Source organism: Genypterus blacodes, unplaced genomic scaffold (assembly GCF_046128005.1).
Source record: "Genypterus blacodes isolate CSIRO-AG114 ecotype Tasmania unplaced genomic scaffold, CSIRO-AGI_Gbla_v1 ptg000240l_1, whole genome shotgun sequence".
Taxonomy (NCBI): domain Eukaryota; kingdom Metazoa; phylum Chordata; class Actinopteri; order Ophidiiformes; family Ophidiidae; genus Genypterus; species Genypterus blacodes.
The window spans coordinates 266,583-291,911 of NW_027467038.1; the positions used below are offsets into that span (position 1 = coordinate 266,583).

A 25,329-nucleotide genomic window follows, 5' to 3' on the forward strand; every position below is an offset into this window, starting at 1 on the left:
CATGATCATGTTGATGTTCAAGAAAAACCTTAACAAGGCACACAGCGCCATTAAGTGAACGATCTGGTGTGTTTGTCTGTAATTCTTCTTTGTTCATCCAAGGAAGCTGTTTGGTTCACATGTCTCTTATATATTTATATGCTATTGTTGCACACAGTCACTGTCTCTTACTGTCATCCTTCCATTTGCATGAAGTTTCATGGTCAGTTATTCATCAATCAATCAAGGTTGCAAGGATGACATTAGATTGGTGTATGTAATATACTAACAGAGCTTATCTTCTAATACACACACACTAATATGTCTTTTTTATGTATCTCAATTTACATATTTGACAGACTCAACAAATTAAAACAGTCATTATTCAAAATGAGGTCATTGAAAATAAGGGGGAAATCCCCCAGATCAATGTTGTTTTTCCACCGGTTCTCTGTAATATCTTCATGCGTAGCAACAAAATGCCAAATGATTATTTTCCAAGAACTGTACAACAGTTATTTTTCTACACAACACATATGTGTTTTGATCTAAACACAACCATTGTTTGGTTATAAAACAGAGGACCTCGACGTACGATCTCAGATGTGGGCTACACATGTAATAGAGATGAAAAACAAACGCTTTAACCCCTTCAGTGAAGAATTATACAATTACAAGCACGTTTTCATTCCTTCATATCAACACAGAACATACGAGCATAACCACAAAAATAACAAATAGTGACAAGGCATCTATTATTCATTCAGGCCACAATGAGCAGCTGTTCTTGGAAGTGTGTTAGAAAAACATTTCCTCTGACTGTCCAGAGTAACTTTGATATGATTCTAACAGACAGAAAAGATGCTGGTGTGTGGATTTGTGTGCATGCTTGTTTGTGTGTATGTTGGGAGAGATGAGGTAGAACTGACTCAGCACCTCTAAGATGTAAACATCTGAGATGTAAACTTGTTCTGCACCTGCTACCAACCAAAGCCAAGGTGAAACAGTCACAGTGTACGTGAGTATGTGCACATCGTATGTGTCAACATATAGTGAAGTCAGTGTACGGTCAAGTCTGGTTATCTCACAACAGGGACAAACACGTACACTGGGCTGGGTGTGCAATTGTTTGTTGATGTATTTTCCGAATGACACTTTGGGTCAAAAACTGACCTGTAACTGGATGTTTGTGCAATAAATCCTGATATCACAAAAACTTCAACGTTACAACTCTGTCTCTCATACTGACACGTTAAAGGTTCAATGCTCCAAAACTATGGAGACAAAAAAATCCAGACTTTAAAAATGGAGTGCGGCTAGATAAGCAATGAATAACAAATACATTTCAAAAATAACAAGGTGCAAGGTACGAGATATTTAAAATATGAGAAATACAATTTAAACTTTCTATTTGCCAGTGTGAAAAAAACTGTATTGCAGATGAACGCGACACTTTGCACATATTGTAAACATTTATCATGGATAGACACCAGAATAAGTACAGTATTCTGGTCCAGAGTACTAAACGTGTAGCATTAAACCAGCTGTTAATGCATGAATTAAGTACTGGGTGCCACATGGTGATACTGATACACAAACAGCGCTAAAATATCGATGATTACATGTTTTATCGCATGAATATTTCCATTTTTCAGACTCCCGCTGATCATATGACTGCAGGTGTCGTGACCACTTTTGTCCCTCGCGGCTTGCTGTCGTGACGTCCTACCCAAACAAGAAGCAGATTGCTACTTATTAGTTTGGCGTGTATTAAAGTAGATATTCGTCCTATAGTTAACTGTTATTAAAATGTCTCAAGATCCCTGGTAAGTAACATGTTTGACGGCTACAACAAGCAATCTTGTCTCCATTTCAACAATGTGTTTATCAGCAGTTTTAAACTCAAACATCCGCATTCTTTTTCCTGTTAGCCAACTTGCTAATTCTTCATACAAACAGTAGCCTGATAGAGCAGCGGATTCTTTCATCATTCCGTTACCAAAGCATAATTATTTGCATCTTATCTTTGAAACGAGGTATTTTCGGTGCTGTCATTCAGTCTGATATTCTTACGATATTCTTGAGCAGGAAGGAAAGAGGGAGAAAGGAATGTCACATGACTAAAGGGAAGCTGATGGGGCGAACAGAGCAGCAACACGCGTCACGATGTTTACAATAGATCAACCATGCAGTGTATACGAAGCTCACAATAATACGTTTTTGGTTGTTACAGTCGTAAGTTCAGCTGGTTGAATGTTTCCTGTATATCAGTCAGTGTCTTGTTGGTTCCATCACATTGGACATTAACGCAAATTAATTTAAAATTCTACAAAAACAGCAACATCTTTCCCTAAATGTAGCTCACATGCAGTTGGTAAATTGTCCACACAGCTAAACTTTATTCTGTTGTTGCCTAATACTTCACCCATGGCGTCTGTCAGCTGTCACAGATCGACTTCGATGAAACGTTTTGTTGTTTTGCAGGTTACAGAACTATGACGCCACCTGCCGCCTGGCTCAGGAAATAGCAGAAAACATCCATGAGCGAAACAGACAGCAGAGGACAGGTGGGAACCCTGCGAAGGTATGGAGTCTGTGCACAGTCACACACACACACACACACACACACACACACACACACACACACACACACACAAACGCTATTCACACACCGCCATGAATCAACTTCTCCTGTGTCTTCAGATCAACATGACGCTACGGGCGTCCCAGCAGAAGCTCAAACAGAACATCGGCCAGCTCAAAGAGAGTTTGTTGCGAGCCTCGTCGTCACGCCGCATGTATCCTTTCCTCCAGTCATTCACAAAGGAGAGGAAGTTAGGGGACACATTGGGTTTAATGGGGTTGCAGTGACCCTTCTGTTCCTATAGAGAGCATCAGAGTGTTTGGTAAAGGTCTGTAGGGCTGTGTGAGGCTTCAGGAATGTCTTTGGAATCTATAGTTTATTCCAAAATGGATCAATTGCAACTGTAAACTTACTCTATCACTTTGTTCTTCGTGTACATTTGACGTTGGTGCTGACCTTAACACAGCCTCCTCGTCAGAATGCAGTCAGAAGCTGATCGTCGGCAGAATCTCATCGACGACCTGTTCACCAGGGAGAAGCAGCTCAACGCCACCTTCAAGGGCGACGTCACAGAGCCCGAAACCTCCAGGTATTCAAATCTAAAATCCAAAGTTACCATTGAGAACTGCAGTATACCAACCTTATGTTATCAGTTTCCTCAGGCATTTACTGCAGGACTGTTGTGTTGGATTGCATTAGAACACATGGGTTTAGTGGCTAATATGGGTCATATGAAGCAGATAGTTGTAGAAACTTATGGAATGTTTGTCTTCCTTGAATCTCTCTTCCGTCACTGTGGGTGAGCGTCAGCAGAGCCAAACCACACGTCGGCAGACAATGGCAACAATTATGCTTCAAAGACATCCTGCTCACAAGACCACCCCCCTCCCCCTGTCTGTCATTTAGTGATTTTCCCCTCTGAGGTTTGTTTTCATATCTGACAGTAGTTGTCCAATTAAAATTAATGAATCCTCTTTCTCTTTGCTACGTCTTTGAGCAGAGAGGTCAGAGGCTCTGCGCTCTGCTTTGAGGATATGTCACCGGTCACTAACTCTCTGTGGAAGTCTGTGGACATCCGCTCTAACCTGTGTGCTTTGACCTCCCTCCCTCTCTCTCTCCCTCCCTGTTCTATCAATCGGAAGGAAGTCCGCCTGTCTGCCACACTGACAGAACGGTTAACATTTTGCTGCTAATTCTTCATTACGAGCTCGCTTCGCTTCGCACTGCTGATCACACATTTGGCACCTCCTAAAAACACACACACACACACACACACACACGCACACACGCACACACACACACACACACACACACACACACACGTGCAAAATGGTTTTGATTAAGGAAGTTGGAAAGACTGAGTTTCCAGTTAATAACTCTCCACTGAGCATTTATTCTCGCCCACTTGTGTGGACCTTATCAAAGTACTGAGTGCCACAAGTTATATCCTCTTTGGAAAGTGATGTCATATCAATGTGACAGCTTTGGAAAACAGGGCAGCAGGCAGTCATTACTTTGTTTAAGGTCTGGGCTTGTGCCGCACAGGTGATATTTATTTGGACAGGAAGAGGAAGTGGTGTCATGTTGTAGACTCCCTCCAGCTTCTCATGTCTGCTTTGTGAACGGGTCTTTTTTTTAAGATGTCATCTCCGTTTTGTTTCACCATTACACGGCTCTGTATCTGCAGAGGAATTCCGTTTGTTTACAGTGCGATGGGCCTGCAGTTTGGTCATCGATGCGTCAATGGCAGCAGAATCAAACAAAGCGCCGTTGTCTTGATTTCAGACTTTGCCTCGGTTTGGGGATTGATCTACTTAGTGGTGCTTTTGCTCCAGCTTTCATCTTTCACCAAACACACACCCGGTGACATCAAAGCCTCTGTTAAAAAGATCCCAAGTGACATTTGCTAATAAATTAGGTTGGAAAACAGTAATCATGCGGTCGTAGAGTTTTCAGTTGTGCTCAACGAGGCCCGACTTTAAAAGTGACATGTGGTGGATGTGGATTTGTGGGTAGGGCTCAATCCCACTGTGTGGTCTTTGAGGGTAGAATGTGGGAGTGGATGGATTGGTGGAGTGGCTATGGCTAGATAACCTAAACTGGGAGCGCTTTAGGTAAAAGCAAAGGGATGAAGTTTGGAAGTCTGATCGGTACTCGATATTTCATGACTGCCGAGCGATTGCCTGAATGATTTTGCCGCTCCCCACAGCTGGTTCAGTGGATCTACACACACTGTACCGGGCACCTGCATGGAGGAAGTGGAGCGCTGGCACACAGTCGCATCAAATATGTCCGACATTAGGCCTAACAACTTGTCTCCTCTTCTCTTCTGATGGCCTCAGCCTGTGGTAAAGGCAAGGTTCAGATTTAGTCACAACTTCAAAAGCTTTAAAAAAGTCATCAGATGCACAAGCTAAGGTAAAATAGATCCACATCTGCACCTCTGCCCTCTGCTGTTGGGTAGAGAACTCATCCAGTTCTACATCAGAACCTCCTCACCTCTATATGTTGTGTTTGTTCTGAATTGTGAGTGTTTGGCTTCAGACATACAGTATTGGTGTAGGACTGTAACATGAGATTCTCTCTCTCTATGATCATGTTCTTTGTCACGGTGCGGCCCCTGGTCACCTTTCCTGTGCCTGACCAGCAGACGACTCGCACTCAGCAGACGTGGTTACATCCAGCCTCGCACAGAAACCCTGAACCCGTCACCGCAACGCCGCCTCGGGGGTCTCGCGCAACAGCTTTAAGCCATTAGCGGGAGAATAGCTCCAAAACCACACAGCGGTGTCTAGCACAGTACAGCGCTGAGCTCTCTGCTCTGTCACTGCGTCCCAGCCAAACCTCCACAGCAGAGGCCTGGGCCGGATTAACGTGCGCTGTTTACACGCTGCACAAGTTAACCTGGTGTTTTTCAACCTCTTGAAAAAACACAAACGTGTAAATAAATACATTTTTGCGTGACCTGAATGGGTTTTTGATGTTATTTGTTGTCCCTGAATGTCTGAAAGTGAACAGCATTGAAGGAGGAACATGCGTGTTACAGATGTGCAGTGTGTTTGTTTCCCAGTAAGCCTAAGAGCTTAAAGCCCCTGACGCAGGATGACTGTGTGAGACTCGGTGATTGTCAGAGTACAGATGCACTTTTGTCATTTACATGTAATCGTAGTGTGTTATTGTGCAATTTTCCATTATAGACCCATTTCCAAAACAGGTTATAATTTCTCCTAATGATCCTCTTGTCCTTGATGAAACCATCTACCCGCTGCTGATGACGTGATCTTTCACAGGTCGACGCTGATGGCCGGAGGGGGGGGAGGTCATGGAGGAGCGGCGGCAGCCAACCCGTGGCTGATCAATGAATCGGAGGAGACCGTAGGGCTGGGCTTTGGAGAGATCAAACAGCAGCAGCAGCGCATCATCGAAGGTCAGCACACACACACACACACACACGCACGAGACTGTTCCGAACTTCAAGCCTACGAAGATTAATGCGATACATCACTAAGATGCCATTACATCATCGTTTCAGCCTCAACACTGGGTCATAAACAGTTGCGGTTCCACTTGCTAATGTTTTGTAAATGAGAGGATGATTCATCGCTGGACAGAGAGAACCTGTTTCTATTTGATTCCATTTCAGTATAATCCTAATATTCTAATTCACATGTCGTGGATGGAAGCCCTCTGCTGCTTTTTCCTTTCCTGCGTGGCTCTCGTGCGCTCCGACGCCCAGACGTCACTTCACCTGACTCCATGTGACACTTCATTGCTACGTCTCCATTATGGCTCTGGTTATTGTCAATTTGGGATGGGAGATTCCTGTTAAGACAGTGAAACCAAACCACATGGAGGTTTCTATTCCCCACAGGGATTTCTGGTGGAGTTGGGTAATGGTGAGCGCCTGAATCTGCGGTCGTAAAACATTCCTGTGGTAGTGAGTGTGTCAGACCTCCTCTTCTCTTCTCTTCTCTTCTCTTCTCTTCTCTTCTCTTCTCTTCTCTTCTCTTCTCTTCTCTTCTCTTCTCTTCTCTTCTCTTCTTTCCTCTCCTCTCCTCTCCTCTCCTCTCCTCTTCTCCTCTCTTCTTCCTCTCCTCTCTGAGTGGGGTAAAGTACTGAATGACTCACTGTACGCACCGAGCTGGAGCCCAACATCTTGTCATTCCTATTTCCCAAATGTTTGCCCCGTGATGTCAACTGATTCCAGCACGTCTTTAGTGCTTGTCTGGCTACCCTGCGAAATATGACATATGTTCTTGCGCACACACATGTATTAATAGTCATAGTGAGTGTGTCATGAGTCTCAATTGTTATTCCGTCTCTTTGCAGCCCAGGATGAGGGTTTGGACGCACTGGCCGCCGTCATCAGCCGACAGAAGCAAATGGGCCAGAATATTGGCAACGAGCTGGACGAGCAGAATGGTAAAGTTGGAACGTGCACGTGTTTCCTCCGTATGAGCTTACATATTAGTCAATACAATTCCAGACGCATTACACACCACAGTGTGAAAGCAATCAGACATACTTGTTCTGCAATGGAACGCCTTGCCTCATATAACTCTCTGGACAGTAACGCTTCCCTCACCACCAACCACCAGCACTGACCTACACACACACACACACACACACACACACACACACGCACACACACACACACACACACACACACACACACACACACACACATCTCCTTATCTTTACTGTCTTTGTTAACCTTCATTCTAAATGCACACGATACTTCTTCACATCAGTAAGTGAGCTCTCTTAAACATGTTGAAGTGACTGGCAGAGCTCTGTGCTGTGGAATCAGATCTGCTCAGAGCTAATGGTGCTTTTGGGTTATTTTGGGCTAAATGGCTCTCATCAGCCCATAAATAGCTCCCATCGCAGGTTAAAATGTGCTGTGCAGGAAGGAGTATGTTACTCCAGACTGCTGGTGCTCGAGACAAAATAGTTTGGGACGATCATCTGTCAAGCAGAGAACAATTAGATCCCTTAATGCATCGCCCCAGAAGATTATAGCAGTCAACAGGTTTAGACACTCAGTGTAACCTTACAGGGACAAATGCACTCGTGTATTTCTATCGTTTTTTTAAATATTAAACTGAACAACAGCTTAGAAGCTTGCCAGACGACACATTGCTTCCACTTTAGCCTTTAGTTAACAATGAGCTCCTCCTGTGTTCACAGGAAAAGACAGCAGCAGGCATCATGTTTTTATATTTGACAGGATGTCCACGTCCGTATTACACATTGTGTTTGTTGGAGGGTTCAACGCCGAGCAGCTGTGCGATGCTCAAGAATGTATAGAACAGTCGTGTCTCTGCGCTTTGATGCCTCACATGAGCTATTTTTCCAATTACCTGCAGTTTGATGGCATGTGTTTGTTATTGTCATATTGTTTATAGCCACATATTCACATTCATTTTCAGAGAATGTCTTCCAGATTGGCGTATGGGATTGTCGTCTTTCTCTCACGGACGAGCCCTTGCTTTGTTTCCATCGCAGTACAATCTTTCTAAGCATCATTACAACTCTGCCTGTCTAACAAACCTCAGTTTCCTCAGCCAGCAGCAGGTGTCCTCTCTTATAGCGACCTAATGTTCTTGGCCATGTTGACAGGTGCCACGGTCTGAAGGAGAAGACCTCCGCTTGTTCGTAACCTTTATTTATTGTCTGATTGGGTATCCTCAGAAGACTCGCACCTACAGCACAGGCAGACTTTACTCTTTGTCTGCGTCTGCGCGGATGACCAGCTTCAAGTTGGGGGGAAAGAAGGCGTTGTGCGATCCCGTAATATCCTGTCTGAGCAGATGTACCCAAACAAGTCCAGAGGTTGTATAACCGAGTGATTTTGGAGTGGAAACAAACGACCTTCCCTTCTGCTGGGAAGGAATGGCAGATGTTTGGCTGATTTTGGTTGACACCGATGAGAGGGAGAGGGAGAGGGAGAGAGAGAGAGGAAGAGGGAGAGGGAGGGAAAGCTGATTGTTTTCGCCTGCTCTCCTGTTACCTTATTGAACTGGAGACGGATCATTGCTTTAATGCTGCGAACGGTGTGTTTTTCTTGTCGTTTTTCAGCTTGGTGTCAGTGTTTCCAGTAATATCAACCTGTGCGGGTGATGGGAGTGCTGTAACTGAGAATTACACCAATTCCACAAGCTGTGAGCGAGCGAGCGAGCGGGGAAATGATTTTGGCTCAGAGTTAAATGGCCCGTCGCTCCTCCCGTCTCTCGGACCCCGAATGACTCCTGACTATGAATGTGATGAGAACTCTCTTTTTCTATAACGGCCAAGTCCATCTCTCTTCGTCACCTGTGGACTTTGTAATCGGCTCCACATGTTGAAGTCCAAACTGAGCTCATGTAGCGGCGGCCCCCGTGTTTTCCACCTGTCGGTTAGAGGCAAACACCTCTCTGTAAAGGAAGCCGATGAGATACACACCTTCAGTCTGTTGTTTATTACAGAAGTGAGCGCTCCCCGGGGGCGGGCAGATGTTTGATAAAGTGTAGAAATGGAATCTGAGCGCCGGCACAGTTTCTCCCGGATCTTTCTCCGAAATTTATAGAGTAGCTTTGGGTTTATACGGCCCAGTGACACGAGGCAATGATTCACAGGGCCTCCGTGGCTCGGGCCCTCGCAGACTTTTCCTTTCTTCCCTGTTTCTCTTTCCTCTCTTTGCCCCGGTTCACTGCTCCTTTATTTTATCACCTCCAACCCCCGTTTCTTTCCTCTGCCCTCTTTCCTCTCTGTCCGTCTCCTCTGTGTCCTCTCGCACTGAGTTATGGGAGAGATCGGGGTTCCTTCGTGTCGGACAAGGTGGAAAATGTGGATATATCACAGATGTAGAGTCTGGAAATGGAGCAGGATGCGCTGGGTTTCACAAGATTTGCTAACGGAGAGTCACTATATTCTCATGTAATCATAACAATTATAGTAATCTATAATAACAAAGGGTTTATTGTTTTGTCTTCAGGATTGTAGAACCATTTTAATTTCAGTGGAATGGTTCAGATGCAAAGTAGCAACGTGCTGAAGGTGTGTATGGTCGGGATCGGACATAGAACACAAAGTACAACACGGAACACATTCACAATCAGAGCGACCTTTTGTTTGGTAGCATCACATGACCAGACAGAAACGTGCTGTGTGTTTGGTTGTTCGTCCCGTTACACCAGATTTGAATCCAATATGAACACATACAAGACGTAACCAGCGGTGTGATTATAGACTTCTGACTGATTAGTTCTGTGGGTGATGATATTGAGGAGAGCTTGCTACACCTTCAGCGATCCTCTACCTCTCCATCCTGCACCACCCAGGAGACAGAACCTTCATTCAGCCTCTCCGTTAGTTTCCGCCCAGTATGCGAGGAATGAAAGGTTTGTGTTCTTTACTTTCACATCCGTGTTATTACAGCATTAACCCCGCATAGATACAAACTATGTCTAAGGCGCAGCTCGTCTTGGTACTGTTTGCCTTCGTACGAGACATCCAGGCTCAATGAATGGTTTCTGCATACAAAAAAATTACTGGAATGTTTTCCTTCCAGACTTGTACTTAAATTACTTGGATTATTGCTTGAGACAGCTTTGTAGGTGCTGCATTTCTTGCTTGTATTAAATGTCAAAATCGACGGTGTAAAAAGTAAGGGGATAGTTTAATGCTTTCGGAGTGGTGAGGAAAATGGATTTAAGTTATAAAGCAGAGGAAAGGCAAGGAGACGTCTTGTTGATCCTGATAGTTGGGGCGAGTAACCTTGGCGTCCGACTGTCTTTTTTGTCTCCTAGGATTCCTTCCCCCCCCGCCCCCCTGATCACTGTACTGTAGCTGTGTTTCCCTATAAATAGATTAAGCGCTTTGTAGTTTGGCTGCCCAAGCTTAGCTCATGACCCAAGTGCAGTGGAGGTTGCAGCCATTTCCTTTTCGGGTAACAATTCCAGGCCGAGGTCAATAAGGAAAGTGACCCTTTTTGCAGAAGTTTGGAGATGAACCTGAAGCCCTCGGTCTCCTCTCCCCTCGCTGCCTTAAGTGGATCAAACGGAAGATACACGCCGGATACTTCAATTCTCCGTCTTTGCCTTCTGGTTCATAACATTAATCCGTTGCGAACCACAGACTTTCCCATGTTAGCTGCCAGTCACAATAACAAGAGAGATTCAGTCATGATCGCCGGGCTGTTAAATGAGTTAAACGCCGTGTTGTCATCACGGGTTTTCATATTATTAAAGTGATTATTTTGTCTGTTTTCATTTCCAAATTATATGTTGCAGAAAATAGTCCTGCACATACCAGCCGACATGCTTACATCAGCAGAAACCTCCTCCTCCGGTCCTTTCCACCCAGGCACAGCAACATTATTCCTCTTTTAATAGTGTTGATGTTTCTCAGATTGGATGTTTGAACAATGACATCAGTGCCTTGTGAATGACAGACAGTGGCTATCTCGTAAAGAGTGCTGTTTTTTTTCTTTTGAAGGGAGTTGGAGTCTGAGTTGCCTCATTTCTGAGCTTTTAAAGGCTTCAGCTATGAAGTCGCTCATGTACGGTAAACGTTCCCATGTTCCCACGCTTATTGTTGTGTCAGAAGTTTGTTGGAAGCGTTGTAATGTAGAAAGACAGTCACTCAAAAACGTCACAGGTGCATTTTTAGGTGTAATTGTGTTGCAGCTGTGTTTTGCATCACAAAAGCTTGAATGATGAAGACGTTGTGTTTATTGTAGCAACAACAGATTCCAGGTCATTTCAAACCTCAGCCCCACACTCCCAGCTGATGTCTTCTTTATGACCTTTCCACGTCTTGCCTCTTTTTTTCTTTGGATAATACTGTTAATAATATTATGTCATTTCTAAGATCACAGCATCAAGCTACAAAAAGCAGAGAGATCTGAGCCTGGATGGAAACAAAACCTCATTTGGGTCCAGAGCTTCTGGAACACATCTGAGTCAGATCCAAGGGCTATTTAGCTTCAGGCTCGGTAACAGGTCTGTCTGGAGATAAGAGAGAAACTAATGTCTCTGTGTGTGACGCCGTAGCAACTAGCAATGAGGCTGAATCCTCATGTAGTCTGGATACAAGTCTCTGTGTGTGTGTGTGTGTGTGTGTGTGTGTGTGTGTGTGTGTGTGTGTGTGTGTGTGTGTGTGTGTGTGTGTGTGTGTGTGTGTGTGTGTGTGTGTGTGTGTGTGTGTGTGTGTGTGTGTGTGTGTGTGTGTGTGTCTGCATATCCAGCCACTTTGCTCCCACGATGGACTTCATTTCTGACTAATAATTCGATCTCTACTTTTCTCCTGCATAAGCAGAGCTGAGCGTACACGGAGCCCGAGCCTGGGCAGCACTAATGACTTCCAAATAAACAGTAGCGTGAGAGAGGAGGAGAGGCACTTACTGCTACAAGAGGGTGACATCAGCAGCACCGCTCGCTTCTGCTCTCACAAAGTGTTCGCCGAGCAAATAAGCCACTCTAATGATGGCACTCGGCACAAAGTCAGACTGCTGCGGTCCCGGCGGAGTATTGATTTATCGTTTGTTTGATTTGCTTCGTTTGGATGTCAGGGTGGTGGTGGTGAGTAGTGTTTTCCAGAAGGCGCGGACATGGCGCAGAGTCATGATGTGATGTTCAGAGGAGTGTCGTCATTAAAGGAATGTCGAGTTTGCAATGAGCCGCGAAGAAGGAGCATCGTCTCAATCCACAGCCACAGCTGAGGAAGACTGCTGTTTGAGTTTCGTAATTACTGAGAACGATAAATGAGGGCGGGATATGTTGGTCACACACACACACACACACACACACACACACACACACACACACACACACACACACACACACACACACACACACACACACACACACACACACACCGCTGCTCTGTCAAGTACATTACTCTGATGTAGCGGCTTCTTGGCTTCATCACTCCCCTTGTTTGGCAGCTTAGATATGTACACTGAACATCATAATCCTTTACTCTATACACACTGTTATGGCAGATCGGGCTAAAAATAATGAATATTAATGTTGTTCACTCTCTCTTTGTCTCACTCTTTCTTTTAATTTACACCCACACACACACACACACACACACACACACACACACACACACACACACACACACACACACACACACACACACAACCTTTACACTTGTTAAGCTGTGCCCAGATACACACAACATTAAGCCATGTTACGTTTTTGTTGATTGACTAATTGACTGAATCAACTAGTCATCATTTGAACTCTAATAGTGTTTAGTTTAGTCGATTATGTTCCAGAAGTCTTATGGCATCGGTGGCATTCAGAAATGCTGAGCCCAATGTTTCATGAATATCATTAAAGTTTCGGCGTTCTGGAAATGTTTGGCGTTCACCTGTCAGGTCTGTAGGCCTGTGGATCCATGTGGCTATTTCTGTGTGTAACAGTGCTAGAAGATATAGAAGTTGTGCACACTGAACACAATAGAAGTGTGTTAGTGTGAAAGTAGGTACAAAATCAGGGAATCTAGAAACATTGCTTCAAGCTCAGCCTAGTATACACCTTTTGTTTACCTGAACCCACATGTGATCCTCTCCTATGGCTTAAATCAGCACTGTCACATCAGTGAACCGCAGAATCAGTTGAGTTCCCAGAGATTGTTTGAGCAGGTTAACAGGAATGATTCAATAAAGTTTCCAAGTTGTGACTCACATGGAAATTGAATTGTTGAGAACTCCTGGGACTTTGCCAGTAGGAACAACAGCTTGTGGATAGATTTCAGGCTGACATGAAGTACAGTGAAGTACAATTCAGAACATTATTATTCATCTGCTTTTCATGCTCTCTGAAGACTTACCACGGGTATATTATCCACAATTGACATCATATAGAACAACTGTTTTGTATTTGTACAGCTTGAGCGAGGAGAGTGCAGATTTAGGAGACTGCGAGCAAAGATTCCAGAATGACACTGATGGCAGTGGCGGCGTGATGGACTGACAAAAGACAGCCAAACCAGGACTCACCACTAGCCGCCCGGGCCAAACCCCCGAGCTACACAGCCCTGGCGCAGGGGTACAATCAATCACGAGTCCACGTCTCCTTATTTCTCTATCTATCCTTCCCGGCATCCATCTCTGTCCGAGGCCCGGCGGTGCCACGCCGACGGAGTTAGAGTACAAGACGCGACTAACAATCACGCCAGGGAGTTGACCCCCACATGATGAATACTCCAGGAAATTAACATTCTGCGATCCATTCAAGGTTGGTTTCATCAATCACGCCTTCTTTTGTTGCCCCTCGGTGGTTCGATGCGGCGTTTCAGCACGCAGGAAGTTTGGCTGTTTAGTTTGGGTTGAGATGCAGCGTGTTGTACCTTCATGTTCCTTGAATGGAATGATGAGAAACGTTTTTTTGCAGGTACATTTTTGACGCCATAACCAGTAACTGACATGACCCTCGACGTCATGGAGTACCAGACTCGAGCCTGTGGTGCTTCCATGAAAGAAGTCACCACCACCAAACCAAAACCATAGTCTGAGTGTTTCCTTATGTGATGTTGTGGAATGTGTGGCCAGGTGCCAGTGGCCCCGTTCTCCATCACACACACACCTTCTTTTAAAAGAAGAGGTTGTTGTTCAGTGACAATGGAGAGAGAGAGAGAGAGAGTGGTTGTACCTGGCAGTGATTAAGGTAAGGCTCCGTACGCCGAGGACATCAGGACGTCCTTCCTGATGGAGTCAGTGATGCTGTGCTGCAGGATTCAGTGTGAAGTTTGGGTGTTTGACTGAGGACATAACAAGCTGCACAAGGTAGCTTTGATATTGTACATTTTGGATAATTCCTCTTCTTTTAACTGCACTCCAGAGTTCTCTTTCAGTTTCAAAACATTTCCCTCTCGGAGAAGAGGAACGAGAAATAATTCCTTCGTTCTCTTGTCGTTAATCTTTAATAGACGCCATAAAGCACGTAGGAGGTATTTTCTGCTTTTTTGAGCCGCAGTCTCTGTTGGCTTTGATTTGTCTCGATCCATCTGGAACAAATGTGTGCTGCTGACAGTTGTTCGCAGGAAAAGGCCCCCACATGAAAAAGCCAGTGGCAGAAATGCTCAGACTCCAGGACGAGAGGGGCTGAAGTGTGGCAACGGCAGAGGAGAGCCATGGCGGGAACACATTGTACAACTTTCAAGCCTGATTTAGCAGACACGTTTCGAGATGGAGCACAGTTGCATTAGTCACAGTTGCAATTATTCTGCCTCTGTGTGTGTGTGTGTGTGTGTGCGCGCGCGCCTCACTCTTAAACTCCCTAACTGTCAGTGTCGCAACAGAAATGCATTTCATCAGGGCTCTGATGTCTGTCCTCAGTCGTGTGGAATGTGCCTGCCAAAGATGTAAATCACCGTAAGAAGCAAAGAAGCCGAGGACTTTAGAATAGAGGATCAACCGGCTTAATGCCAGTTTAATGCAGAGCTTCATTGTGTTGAAAAGTGGCTTTGTTTGTATACACACACACACACACACACACACACACACACACACACACACACACACACACACACACACACACACACACACACACACACACGAACAAACCCTCCAGCTCTGTCGCCCCTTCAGTGTAGATCAACTGTCTCCATCCACAGTTTGCACCAAATTTACCATCTCCATCTTTCCTCCCTCCTTCTCCCTCTCTTTTAATTTGCGAATGGCTGCAGAAACCGCAACCGCTGTAAACTTATACAGGCTCCTTGTTTGTTTTAGTGTCAAAACAGACAAATCCTCTCGTCTTTATTTATGTGGCTCACAGACGGCTGATCTTACGCACACACACACACACACACACACACACACACACACACACACACACACACACACACACACACACACACACACACACACAGCAGAGATTGACAGTTTGTTACTGCCAGTTGTTTCTGTGCTCTGTTCAATATTATCATTGTCACTTGTGATTGGAACAAATGTGTAATGTGTCTGGAGCTGCAGGAAGGTTTGGCAGAGGTTTGTGTGCTGTATGGACAAACAGCTGAACATTTCCATGCTGTCATATACATTCTGTACATTGACTGTGGTATTAGGTTTATTACTTTTAATGGCAAGAACAGACAGACAGGCAGATTGCAGCTCATTATTATTTCAGGTATTTGAATGCAAACCTTTCTTGTTGCGCTGAAATCTCCACAAAGCGTCATGGATTTAGTTTGTATCATTGTTTTCAAGAGGAAAGTAAATTTTGACTCGCTTGACTTCGAGACTTCTCTGTGACTTCCTTCTCCTGCTCTGTCTTGTTGTGTAAGCGATATTTAAGTCATTTAAGGGGCGCAGGAGAACAACAGAGCAGATCAAATGTTCCTGAGTCTGCGTGTTTGTGTGAGCCGGTGCTTCTTGGTGGACATCGAGCTGGACTTGGCTGGATTTGGAGTCCATTCAGTGGAGTATCGCCCCTTTCTCAGAACACTTGCTTACAAAATGGCCCTTTAACACTTCAAACCATCACGGTCTGTCAGCAGTTAAGAGGAGCAGCTGTCAGGTCTGAAAATTGTTTGAATGCGTTTGGTGTCTTATCTAAACACTTTGATTTGAAACTGTTACTGTCTCACTCAGTATGTTTACCTGCAATCGGCTCTAGGGGAGGAAATGCACAGAATGCTGACACCACTGCAGGTCAGTGCAGTGTTTACATGCAGGGGGAATTGATTTGCGATTGCGTTATCAAGGGGCTTTTACTCACAGTGCACAGATATTGATTTATGCTAACTTCAATCTGATTACTGTGTTTACATGACATTTAGAAACATCGACTCCCTTCACTTCCGGCTTTAATCAATGAACATTTAAACTGTAGAAGTAACTTTTGCTAATAGTGTTAATCACGCACATGCACATATTCTCACGGTGTGTAATGAAGCTGCAGGGTGATGCAGGAGCGACGGCATGCTCAGCCCCGCTCGGCTCATCTGCATCACATCCAGATGTCCACCAACAACAGGCCCCGCGCAGAGACCGGGCGAGGTCGTCTCCGTCCTCTACGGCCACCGTTCCCCCGACCGCGGCCAACTCTTTCACAAACTATCAATTGTTCATTATTCCTGAGAACACACATACGCTAATAAGAAAGGGAGAGAGAAAATGAAGGAAGGTATGATTTCACCACTTCTTTCCCCACCACCGTCTTCAAAATGGAGGATGACACAACACTTGGAAAGGAACGCTCTCTGGGCTGAGTGTTTGTTCTTTGAAGGGTTTGGTCTCATTACCATGTCCTTAAGTAATCCATCTCTTTAAAACTGACTTAGTGGACGTTAAAGGGGCTTAGTTGGCATTATGAGTTTTTACCGAGCTGCTTTGTGACCGCATGTAAGTGACGTAGAATCTGTGTGTTAGCCGTCCATACGTCGCCTACATTACTGAGCGGTGATGCAGGATTGTCACATCAGAAACAGATTGGGTGACTCTCCTCCTCTCCTTGTTCCTCCACTCTGTCGTACAATTAGTTTAGCAGCTGTTCCAACTTTTCTTTTACACGTAGAATATTGAAAAATTGAAAACGTTTGGCTGCCATTTGCTCTGGCTGGAGTGAATCCAACACGCAGCATCACCTCGCCCTGTAACACCAGACCAGGGTGGACCAGCCAGCTTCTTCTTCACTTCTCATTCTGCAGCTTCTCCACGCTCGGAGGGTTTGTGTTTTGGACTTGCTCGGGTGCATTAGTGTGCCACTTGTTACTCGGTCCTCGTCAGAATAAGTTAGTGTATGAAACATCAGCTGTTCAGCGACGGTTCACCGCCGACTCCAAAGCAATAAGTCACCTGCTCAAGGCCTCGCAGCATTTTGTTCCCTCAGCCAAGTCACCGGCTCTTTTTGGGACGGCTGCCTTGTGCCTGTGGTCTGTGTACAATTTAACAACAAACTAATATTGATATTGTACAGTAATTTTCCCCTGGAGAGCTTTTTGCGGACGCGTTCAGGCAGGGGGAAGCACATGAGCGGTATGTGTTGGTGGTTGGCTGCGGTTCCAGCTGCCAGTTCCTTTTGGCTCCGGGCAAAGGGTTCCCTGCCATTTAATGGTACCTTGGATTGACTCAGTCTTGGCCCAGCAGGTTCCTTTTTTGGCGAACGCAAATGACAGCGGGAACAAATCTCCCCCCTCTGTTTATTTAATTGCTAACCGCTCCGGTTTGGGGGCTGCATTCAAAGTGCCGACGAGCGTAGAGCTGCCTCACGTTCCCCTCAGCCTCGGGGTAGCATGGGTCATCCCACATAATGAGTGGAAGGACTTACTTTACTAACTCTGCCTCAACCCAAAAGTCAGCACGTGGTTCCCATTTCAGCACAGGGGGAAGATTGCACCTTCATCTTCTGGGCATTTTTTACATCTGTGTGTGTGTGTGTGTGTGTGTGTGTGTGTGTGTGTGTGTGTGTGTGTGTGTGTGTGTGTGTGTGTGTGTGTGTGTGTGTGTGTGTGTGTGTGTGTGTGTGTGTGTGTGTGTGTGTGCATGCCTACAAGTGCACACATATATTCCCATGCTGTGCTCAGCGTGTGTCTGCTCGTGCGCTCACACAGATGAGTGTGTATGCTTTATTGTCTGTGTGCGTGCCTGTGTGTGAGTGTTTAAGCGTTGTGATTGTACTGAAAAGTGAACGCCACATGTCCAGCACATGTTGTCAGGTTGTGATTGGCACACCGGCCAGATTTATGTCTGCATGAGGACCTCAGAGGCCACTGGGCCCGGGTGTCTGGGATGGAGTTTTGGGGGTAGACGTCAGAGCTGGACCTCACATGCATGCAGACACAAAAACACACACACACACACACACACACACGCACTCCTCATACTTCCTCGCAGAGTGCGGTATGGATCAGGGTGGGCTAATCTTACAGATGTACTGTGAGGCCAGGGCGGCTGAGATTTCACGCAGCGAGCAAGGGGGCGAGACGGGACGAGGACAGGGGGGGCGAGGGATAAAATCACGCGCCTGAGACCGAGGAGGAGGAGGAGGAGAGGATAGGAAATGATATGAAGGACAAAGATAGATCATCCTCTCAGTCTCTTTGGAAGTTCTTGGCCTCTTGCAATCACACAGCAGGGACTCATTATGAGCCTTTGGTCACAGCTGATACAGAGAGAAGGGAAGATGGAGTGAGAGGGAAATAGGATTTTAAAAACGAGAAGGAAGGAATTAAAGCGTTGTAAGTAACGGTTCGTTAGCGTTGATCTACGGCGTGTTCTCTGAAGGACATCGTCCCTCTGCGGGGGAACTCCAATCTGCAGCCTGCTCACATGTTTGTGTATTTGTGAGCACATATAGAAAACACAGACCCAGCTCGCAGCTCACACACACTACTGCTCTGGGATCCATCAGGGGATTGTTTATGAGCTGTCAAACGCCACAGAACGTTCCAGAGGAGAAGGAGAGGATTATTGACCATCAATAGCATTCAGTGTTTGACATCCTTGGTTGATTATCTGTACTTCCATGTCAAAGTCTTGTCTGTGCTGTACGAACATAACTAGACATAATATGGTCATTGTGTTAGCGTGATCACCCTCTGACCTTCACAGTGAGAAATGATACACAGCTTTAATCACGCTGTAAGAATGTATCACTTCTGTCACCTTGATAAAACAAAAGGTGAAGATGGGGAAATCCATTTGAGGCGTTATCTGATAACCCTGTCTGCCATCAGACACAACATGAGGGACCCGCCTAATGTAATAAAGACACACACACACACACACACACACACACACACACACACACACACACACACACACACACACACGTATGAAAGGAGAGGCCCTTCCTTTATTCTCTCTCTTTCTCTTTTGTTGTGTGTGTATAATGTTGATGTCTGTTTTAAGTGTTATGAGTGCCGGGCAGATCTGAGCTGCTTGAACAAACACGTGCGCCTAAAAAAAACAAAAAACAAAAGAGCTTTTGATCTGTTATCTAATCATTCTCATCTGTTTCACTCTTGGATTAATACCAGCCTGCCGTTAAGTCTCCAAGCTGCTATTGTTACACGTTAGACTGCGGTTTAAGGTTTAGTGTGTGTGTGTGTGTGTGTGTGTGTGAGAGAGAGAGAGAGAGAGAGGGGAGGAACTGCAGATGTTTAGAGACGAGCTGTGCAGGGTTAGATAATGATGTAGAGACTGATGAATAAAATATTGCAGCACACGGAGTGGAAAGTGGATTTGTTTGAGCAAAGATGTAAAATTATGATCTATAACTCACATTAATGCTCATAATTTGTTTTTTAACCACTTAAAACAAAGACAAGAATTACAATAACATCATGAATATAGAGAATTACAAATCTTACAGTCAGGGCTGTTGGATCGGTTACCACAATGTAACCTAATGTGGACTTTCCCATGATTTATAGGGTTAATATAATCAGTGTCGTCGCCGTTCCATGTCTCTAACCATGTGGGAGACGTTGTAGTGAAGCATGTTGTCGCCTCTATGGTTTCTCATTCACTTAAAGCAGTTAAAGAAGGAGGACGCCTCTGATCAGGTTGAATCCCACCTGTTCTCTTTATCCTCATGCATGTTGCACATATCACCACTAGTGGGCAGTAGAGGCAGCTGTGGCTCAAATTGTGGTCCTCATTGAATCTCCTGGTGCCTATCAGGAGGATGGATGTGCCGGTGGACTGAGCCCTGTTTGTGTGGATGGAGAGGGACTCATGGAATTCTCTCAGTCGATCCTCTCAGTGGATTTGTTGAATTCCTCTTCGGAGGTTTCTTCTCCTCTCCTCCTCTTATCTGCACCTCCTCGTCCTCGCTCATCAGCTGGGTAATTACACGACAGCTGTAGGTGCAGCTGTTTAAACGGCTGCGGCGTGTCGAGCTCTGTCAGACTCCATCGCTGTGATTATGAGACTTGTCGTGCAGTAATCTGTGTGTGTGTGTGTGTGCGCACGCATGTGGTTTTGCTCTGTGTGCCTAAGCTGTCTGTGTATCCAGTCGTGTTTTGGAGTGCATGGAGCCCACAGTGAAGCTTGTGGTGTGGTTGCGTCATATTTCTGCTGTTTGCTTAGTGCCCTGTGCCGCCGCTCGCTGTCCACGGGCCGCATGGGAGGCCGCTTCCTCTCAGGATGGGAAGTTGTTTCAGCCGCACCGCTGGCCAAACATTTATTCTGGCCTCCGCTAGTAAAGCACAATTATTCCAAATGCATCTAATCCACACTGCCTACAATATAGGAGAGCATCTCAATGGACATGTAACATATCGGTACATAAATACAACACAAGGAGGAATTTAGGACCCAGACTTGTCTTCATCTTCCCGTCTCTCCTCCGTCTCTCCGTCTCTCTACTCCCACAAATTCACCGCGGCCAGAAATGTAAATGGCGTTTACACAACAGCCACACGTGTTGTACACCGACGCGGCTTCTAAACAATAACACCCTCCTCCTCATAAATCATCCATCCTTCCATGAATGAACGCGATAAAGTTCAAAGACAAAGTAACACTTACACACGTACACACTTTTGTTTGAAGTGGCTTTAATTGTTTGACCTGCATGTTGTTATCTAATCTCTCAGTAAAGCTCTTGTTGTTGTTTCCCGGCTCCTGATAGGCGTCCTCCTCTATCAGAGGTGTCGCTCCTGAGGACTTTGAACCTGATGATGCTTATTGAAAGGAAAGTCCGCTGGCAGCCACGCAAACCCCAGATCTGATCTCATCTTATCTGAGAATTTTTCCATGCTGAACAACGGCTCGGCCATGTTTCATGTCTCCACATCCGCACTGCTCCTCAGCAGATAAATAACAGCTGGCCCTCGACTCGCTTTTCCACATTAAAACGTCTCTATCAGCGGCGCTGCAGCTCGCCGCTCCGCACCGTGAACATCGCTGTGGGTTAACAGTCACCGTGGGGAGGGATGACTCTTCTTCAGTCTGAGACACTAATGCCTGTCGGAAGTTTGTCACATCCGGGAAGTGGGCGAGTGTGTGTGTGTGTGTGTGTGTGTGTTTGCCTGCTTGTCTGGGATGGGCCTCTCTCATAGGCCCAAGTGTGCGCACACGTGTGTCTGGGTCTGCGTCTGCGCGTGTGAGCCCATGTGTGTCTCCATGCGTGTGAGTCTGTTATGAGTGAAACAGGGCCTGGCTGGAAGATCAAAGTCCTCCATAACTCCTCCGTCAGTCAGTCAGCCGGCCAGCCAGCGTATTACCGGGAAGCTCCATGTTGAGTTATTAGACTCAGATCATTTCAGGACCAGAGTTGCTTCGTTAGTGAGAACCCTTCACCTCCACACACTCACAACTCCTCTGCTACTACAAATAGGCTTTCAGATAAACAACATCTCCAAACCAAGACTGTTTTTGGACTGTAAGATGTAACGTTCAGCCTGTTCCTGTCTATTTAAAGGTTGAATTCATTTTCATCAACTTTCTCTATTCTAAGTCCTCACCCTGTGATGGACTGAAGGATCCTCCTCCTCTAATCTTCTATACAGTAATGCTAAACTGTGTGTATTTAACTTTTAACAACAGTGGTTATCCTTCACCCAGGTGTTCAATACTAGCTAGGTTAAGTTAGGTTAAGGTTTAAGGTCTTTAATGAGCTGCAGGATCAGACAGGGACACAGAACAGAATGACCAACAGATCCTACCAGTCTGAATTCCTGCAGCCTCACCCAAAGCCTTTCCCTTTTTATTGATATTAATTCACCGTTTCACAATATGTAACGCCTAACCCCCCTCCTCCTCCTCTTCCTCCTGTGTCTCTCTGCTAATGAAGTGTGATGGCAGTGATGAAGTGTAACAGCGGCTGGTGCGGAGGTGGCGTGCCTGTGACAGGGTGGTCCCTGCTTCACACTGCTGCTGCTTCACACTGCTGCTGCTGCTGCTGCTGCTGCTGCTGCTGGCACCCTCATGCTCATCACACACATATTGTTCAGTGGCATCTGGCCTTAAGAGCGCCTGATGCTGGCAAGCCTGGCAATTAGCACGCACGCTCCAAAAGGTGCCGGAGACTCTCCTCATCGCAACCCCGCCCCGTCTGCAGACTGGATGGAGTCGTGCGCTCTCTCACCGTGTTCATCCTCTCCAAAGCTTTGTGTTTATTTATCTGTGGACGACATTATGAGTTTGATCTTAATTAATTGTGCACACTACGCCGACGACTTCCAGCTGTCTTTCACGGGCCAAAACCACAATTGCTGAATCCTATTAGGGCTAACACATGCAGAACAGTCCCCACGACGACGAGCCGGCCTCTGCTGATGAGCTTTTGTTTGGATTCAGTCGGTATCATGAGATAGCAGCGTGACTCACTTGTTTTTTTGTTAGTGTGCGGAAACACTGATCAGTTCCAGTCTCCGCAGACTCTTCATCCCAGGTTGTTTGAATAGTTCCAGTGGTCTTCTCATTGTCATGCTATGCTCCTGAAAAGGCCCTGGTTTCCTCTGCTCAAGGAGAGAAATAATGATCGTGTGTGTGTGTGTGTGTGTGTGTGTGTGTGTGTGTGTGTGTGTGTGTGTGTGTGTGTGTGTGTGTGTGTGTGTGTGTGTGTGTGTGTGTGTGTGTGTGTGTGTGTGTGTGTGTGTGTGTGTGTGTGTGTGTGTGTGTGTGTGTGTGTGTGTGTGTGTGTTGGGTGCAGAGTCTAGCAGGTTCAGGCCCCAATTTGGAAGTCTGCTTTACTTTGAAGTAGAGGTTCTTTCAGACGGGGGTTCAACTTTTTGAACAAAGTCACCCCTCAGATTGCCGTCATTATTGCCATTCATCATGTCTGATGGGGATCGTGATCAATCTTAACTGCTAGAGAGGTGAAAGTCAGAGAGCGTCTCTTTAGTCCGGCACGTAAATGATTCAGATGAGTGTGGCCCAGGTGTGTACTTGTGTGACAAAGCTCCACATTTACCAGCACCAACCTCCTGGTGTGTGGATGATACTTCTGCTCATCAAATGATACTTTTGTTGATACCTATTTGTATTTTAATGCAGAAAGTGTAAGTCTAAAGTCATATTCTTATTCTAAAATGCAGATGCATGTTGTATTGATGCACTTCAGCACAGTAAGATGTCATTTTGATACACAGCTCCAATGGAGACGCTCCAGCTGAGTGTTAAGCACCATCGCCCCACGGCCAGAAGGTCCTGGGTTCATGTCAGGTTTGTGTGCGCCAAGAATCCAGGTTATGTTTCTATATCGCATATTAATTCTAATGTTGGCTGAATTTGTTCAAACACAAGGTTTCACTTTGAAGAGCGTACTGCCCTAAAGTCATGAGTGGAGTCTAAGCAGCTTGCTGTGAGGACATGTGCTTGTGTATTACTAAAACTATCTTTGTAGCGCCGGGCACGCTGTCTGCCATCAATATACACAAAGCGAGAGAGTTAGTAATTATGCAGTGACATGTAGTAAAGTGGTGAGCGGGGCTGTGGCTTCAGCAGGAGGAACGGAGAGATTCATGAGGGCCAAGGATGTCCAGCAGGAAGACTAATCTGTACACATGTGGCCCGGCACTTCAGACAGCCAGATGTTGTCGGCATGGCGGTGTGTTGTGTGCACGCTGCATGGCGATGCCCTCACTTGACTAACTACTACATGTGTACAGAGTTGGCCAGACAGACAGACAGACAGACAGACACAGAGGCCAGATGTGAGGAAGAGGGAGATGCACTCGCTCACAGGCCAGAGTACGAGCAGAGACGAGGCCATCACTCAACTCCAGCGCTGACCAATGAACTGACTGATTGGAGTTCATGCTTAGACACATGTCCACAAGTCTGCGGGACAACATTAGATCCATGTCAGAGCAGCAGCTAGTTCTTAATAATTGATTTGGGGCTTTGCAGCAGAGATGAAGTCATCAAAGATCCATCACCAGTGTGAACATTGAGATAGTGATAGAAAGCGGATCGTGAACAAATAAAGGGAGGTTTTTATTGCTGGGTTGTTGGTGTTAACCTCTCCTCTCCCTCTACTTGTCACATTGGCCCAACACAGATTTAGCATCGCCTCTAATCTGAAGCTCATCTTCTGTAGACACAAACTGCACCTTTCTATTTTTTCTCATTTCTCTGTTTACATTTAGTTTTATTGGCACGCACACGCATGCAGCGGGGGTGGTGGGTTTAAATGCAGTTAATAAACTGGTAAAACTGGAGCTCCTCACTCCCTGCAGGCCCCCGGGGTGAGTTTGTTTACAATGCGCAACCGAGAGGAGAACAAACTACAAAAATAAGTTGTAAGAAACTCTTCCAGGACTCTGCAACTTCTTGTAAATACCATAATTGCCCCGAGTTGTATCATCATGCCGAGCGCCTCCGCGTGTGCCAAGTGAAGTTCCAGTTACGTCCAGAGATGTGTGTGTGTGTGTTTGGTTTGGCAACGGAGCGCTACCCTCCACACACACACACACACACACAAGTCAGTCACACCAGGGCCAATTGGTAACACTTGTGGTCGGCTGCACTTCATAGGAGAGGAGGGTCGACTGAAAAGATTCTGCACTTTCCCCCCTTCGTGTTTTCGCCGGCGCTCCGTTCGTATCCTCGGGAGAAATCATCTCTTGAATAAGCACAACAGAATTAGCCTCACTGAGTCACATTGTGTTTAAGTCGGCGAGGAAAAACAAGCATTTTCTCAGTGCGGTCTTGCCCGCGCTGGGAATGAGTCCTACAATAACACACAGAGTTAATACAGCACATCCTGGAGCCACTTTTGGGTGTCACTGTTTATGGTTGTGCCTCCACCACACACACGCAGTCACACACTTACACACACACACACACACACACACACACACACACACACACACAC

General features: G+C 45.8%; 1 protein-coding gene across 1 annotated transcript in view; it reads left to right on the forward strand.

Annotated features, from left to right (window-relative positions):
• Positions 1-1,682: 1,682 nt before the first annotated feature.
• Positions 1,683-25,329, forward strand: part of stx8 (syntaxin 8) — a 37,596-nt gene continuing 13,949 nt past the window's right edge. The window contains exons 1-6 of the mRNA XM_076171065.1: positions 1,683-1,805; positions 2,464-2,563; positions 2,683-2,777; positions 3,042-3,152; positions 5,854-5,990; positions 6,893-6,985. Coding sequence (XP_076027180.1) covers positions 1,789-1,805; positions 2,464-2,563; positions 2,683-2,777; positions 3,042-3,152; positions 5,854-5,990; positions 6,893-6,985 — 553 coding nt within the window. The 5' untranslated portion in view covers positions 1,683-1,788. The remainder of the gene's footprint in view (positions 1,806-2,463; positions 2,564-2,682; positions 2,778-3,041; positions 3,153-5,853; positions 5,991-6,892; positions 6,986-25,329) is intronic.